Genomic DNA, 4563 nt, shown 5'->3' on the forward strand with positions numbered 1-4563 from the left:
TGCGGCGGATTTACAAAAAGTCAGTTATGTGATAGATGCACTAAGTAAGCGGATGAACGGGTTGAGAGGGTCTTTAGCTAGCGTTACTTGGGAATGTGTCAGACTATGCGATCATGCTACAACTATGCACAGGAAGTCATTTTTCAATGCAAATGCGATGCTCCTAAGTCTAGGATGCATGTGTTGAATGAAAAAGTGTCCATAGAGCTTATTCCTAAGTCTCTACTCTTTTCCTATGCGATGATGCAAAATGCATAAAGGCAAGGTGACTGCATACAATCATATCCTATCTCTAGGATGCATGCTGACATACCCCCTCCCAGATTACCCACCTAATCTAGAAAGAGGTGTGAAGATGCTAAACATCACCTCCCCCGATGACATTTAGCATCTTACTAACCAACTTTACCTGTGCTTAAATCTGAACAGTTACACAATAATCCTTTAGTACGTTTAATTTCCATTCAGCATATTCCATATTACGATATCCAAAAACAAGTTTCATAAAATTTCTATCTCCTGTTATATACCAACCATGAACAAAGTTTAGACACAACGGAAACAATTTCAGACATTACACAATAAAACAACTCCTCTTCTCCCATACTCCCAAAACCATGACACGTAAGGTTCATGATATGCAATCTATTTACAACAGTGCAAGGCCTACAAAGTTGCAGGAGACTCTTGTTGTGTGCCAGTAAACAGCTCAACGTGTTTCCAGAACTTTAACGCTACCTGGGGGGGAAAAACAATAAACATCGAAAGCATGAGTTAATGCCCATTGAGTGGTAATTGAATATAAACATAAGTTATCACTTTCTAAATCATCAATAAAAGTAATGAAATCGTTCAATAAAACATTGGCCAAGTATAAAAGATTTCATAGCATCTCAAACACGTGCTAGTAAAATAGTGGCATGATCAACTCTCATAAGCACATTTTAAAGCATTCAATCATTATCAGAAAATCACACCAACTCTGTACCCAAATACTCATTTACAACGGCCAGTTACTCTGGACAAAGAATGTCCACCCGCAGTGTACACCAAATCACAAGGTCATACGTGCACGTAGATCTGCCTCAAGGGAAAGCATAGATACACACCATAGGCCCAGGTTACTCTGGACTCCCTGGTATACTCTGGCCATATCTGACCCCGGTGGTAGCCCCCTGATAGCCTGGGTGGCACTACAGGTGCAGGTTCCTCTGGACTTCCAGGTATACTCTGGCCACATCTGACCCCGGTAGCCCCCTGATCGCCTGAGCAGTACTACTGAAACACATTCAAGTAGCACGGAAACATAACCATCTCTCGGGTACAAGAATCAGTAGTTTGAAACCATTTCCACAACCATTCAACAACCTTGATTCCACCATCAAGAAGTTTTCATAAAAACCATACAAATCACAAGTATGTAAACTCTGATTTCAAACTACATTTTGATTAATCAAGATTGTATAAAACCATCGAGAGTTTAGAAATCATGATTTAAACATTTTTGAAATATCAGTCAAGTAAAACAAATCATGCCATCACATTTCATAAATCATAGCATACTATAATATATAATTACTTTCTATATCAAAACATTCGAAAGTAAACCACTCACTATCACTGGCACGAGCTCCTTGGGTTGTAAGCCTGTCTCTTATACACATCTAGATGTGTATAAGAGACAGATCATATATAATTACTTTCTATATCAAAACATTCGAAAATAAACCACTCACTATCACTGGCACGAGCTCCTTGGGTTGTAAGCCTTTCCAACCTCAATTTGGCCTGAAATAAAGTCCCCAGGTTACTAGACACTCACAAGAGGTCAAATCAACCCTAAACAGCCCATAGTGATTCAATGTAACCACTTGAACTCATTTTAACACCTAAACATTCACATTTTGCTCCTTAAGTCCATTTTCCTCACATTACCCAAAATGGCCCACAAACCGGTTTTTAATCCAAAAGTATTCATTCTAGGGTCAAAATATCAAGAAAATCTTAATTGGGATTCAAAAATGCTCACCAACACCCAAAATGCAAAAAAACAAGCAATTGGGCACTAGAAATGGGCATGGGCGCGGGCTGTGGGCGTGGGTAGGCGAGGCTGGCCGTGGGTGGGCAGGGCCGGATGGGCTGAGGCGTGCTGAGGGGCGCTGGCATGGAAGGAAGCACGCTGCTAGCAGCCTTAGGGGGGTGGCTGGCCTGTTGCTACCCTATTCGAGAAAACACTGGTTTCACTTTAACCAACTTTTAACCCAACTTAAACAAAAATTTGCACATACTCAATAACCCTAGGATAGACTCACAACTCAACTTAAACAAATTAGCCTGTTGCTACCCTATTCGAGCAACCTTCACTATCTTCACGATTTCTTCAGTGTTCCGATCCCAAATCTCTCGAGCAACCCTAGGATAGACTCACAACTCAATAAGCGCTAATTTGGTTTAAATATGGAAGCTTTGGCACCAGTAATTTTGGAGAACCGTCACATTCTTCAGACCCTAAGTTTCTGGCCGAAGCTGCACACTTCTTCCTCCGATCAAAGTCCTCCACCCAACTACTTGTTTGCCCTACTACATGGCTTTTTATTTATTTTACTTATCCTTTGTAGCCTTACAAGACTTATCAAGTTAAATTAATTTTAGATTTTAGCAAGTTAATCCAAGAATTTTTTTTTTTATAAAAAAAAACAAACAACTCCAATACCCCTCTCGGCCAACTTGCATTTCCTACAAATTTTGTTCTTTCTTTCCTTGTAACCCTTAGCCAATAACAAAACATTTCACTATACAAGTGCCCAATCATGAAAAAATGTGCCAATAATAACATGTATTAATACATTTCTAAAAGAACTTGCATTTGTTAATTAATTTCCAACTTTCATTCCAACATTTAAAATTATAACTTTCTTAGGTCATACAATCCAAGTTATTCATTTAGGTACATAAGCTCACTTATCTAGGTTGATGCTAAGCATAAACAAGAGAAAAAGGGACAAGGGCTTACAAGTCAGTACCCCCTTTTTGTGAATTTCGTCCTCGAAATTCAGCAGAAAGTCATCAAGAGAAAAAATGAGGATATTTGGCTCTCATTTGTTGTTCGCTTTCCCAAGTTGCTGCTTCCACTGCATGGTGTCTCCACAACACTTTGACTAGTGGAATTTTCTTGTTCCTCAATACCTGCTCCTTCTTTTCTATGATTTGTATAGGTTCTTCCTCATAGGATAAATTTTCCTTAAGTTGCAATGGTTGTGATTCTAGAACATGAGATGGGTCCGATATATATTTACGCAACATTGACACATGGGAGACATCATGTATCCTAGAAAGCTCCATTGGCTGTGCCAAACGGTAGGTTGATGGGTCTATGCGTTCTAGAATTTCATATGGTCCTATATATCTTGGACTTAGTTTTCCTTTCTTAACAAAGCATAGCACTCCTTTCCAAGGAGAAAGCTTTCGAAAAACTCTATCTCCCACCTCGAATTCCAAATCTCGACGATGTTTGTTAGCATAACTTTTCTGGCGATCCTGAGCTGTCTTAAGTTTCTCCCTAATGATTTTAATAGTATCAGTAGTGATTTGCACCAATTCTAGTCCGAACAACTTCCTCTCACCAACTTCATCCCAACATACTGAGGTTCTACATTTCCTCCCATACAAAGCTTCATATGAAGCCATTTCAATACTGGAATGGTAACTATTATTATATGCAAACTCCATCAATGGAAGATGAGAATCCCAGTTGCCCTTAAATTGCAGTACACAGGATCGAAGCATTTCTGCCCGTTATCACACATCCTTCAGAAACTTCGCATAAGCAGGCATCTCCATAAATTGCTTCACTGAATGGAATATTAATATGCAATTGTTTAACATAGATAGGAAGCGTTGGTACTGTACCTCGTCATTCTTTTTCTTTCCGAGTCTCAGCGGGAAAGGTGGTAACTACATTCTCACGGTCCCTTTTTCTGATGGCTTTGAGGTGGATGTCACTTCTGACTCTATTACTTCTTTTTCTCCTTCTTCTTCTTCTTGAGTCACCGCAATGTCAGGGTCCAATGCAATAGAAGCTGTCCGGCTAGGCTCTTTCCTTTCTCCTTCCACAGTTTTTCCACTCTGCAATGTCATGACTTGACATTACTCTTTACCTGATCCCCCCGGGTTGCGTGGGAGTTCTGTTGAACTCGGGAGAGCCCCTTGCGGTCTGTTCTTTAGCTCGCTTGCAATCTGACCCATCTGTAATTCTAGATTGCGGATGGACATAGCCTGATATTGAAGCACAGTTTCGTTTTTCTCTATATACTGCTCTAACAAGATTTCCAAGTAGGAACATTGCGGCGGTTGCGAGCTACTAGCTTGATTGCTTGTTTGACCGTTATTCCATGGGAAGAATCCAGGTGGCCCTTCTTGTTGCATCATAGATTGGAAATTTTGCTGCTGATTTTTCTATGCAAAATTGGGATGGTTTCTCCACCCGGGGTTGTAGGTATTAAAGAATGGATTATTTTTCACAAGGTAAATAGACTGGGGATTCTGTGGGCATTCTACCATTGT

General features: G+C 40.0%; 1 protein-coding gene across 1 annotated transcript; it reads right to left on the minus strand.

Moving 5' to 3' along the window:
• Window positions 1–3066: 3066 nt before the first annotated feature.
• On the minus strand, window positions 3067–3687 carry LOC120077377. The gene has a single exon (XM_039031261.1). It carries the CDS (start codon window positions 3685–3687, stop codon window positions 3067–3069), a length of 621 nt encoding a protein of 206 aa, XP_038887189.1.
• Window positions 3688–4563: the final 876 nt, after the last annotated feature.

Source organism: Benincasa hispida, chromosome 5 (assembly GCF_009727055.1).
Source record: "Benincasa hispida cultivar B227 chromosome 5, ASM972705v1, whole genome shotgun sequence".
Lineage (NCBI taxonomy): Eukaryota > Viridiplantae > Streptophyta > Magnoliopsida > Cucurbitales > Cucurbitaceae > Benincasa > Benincasa hispida.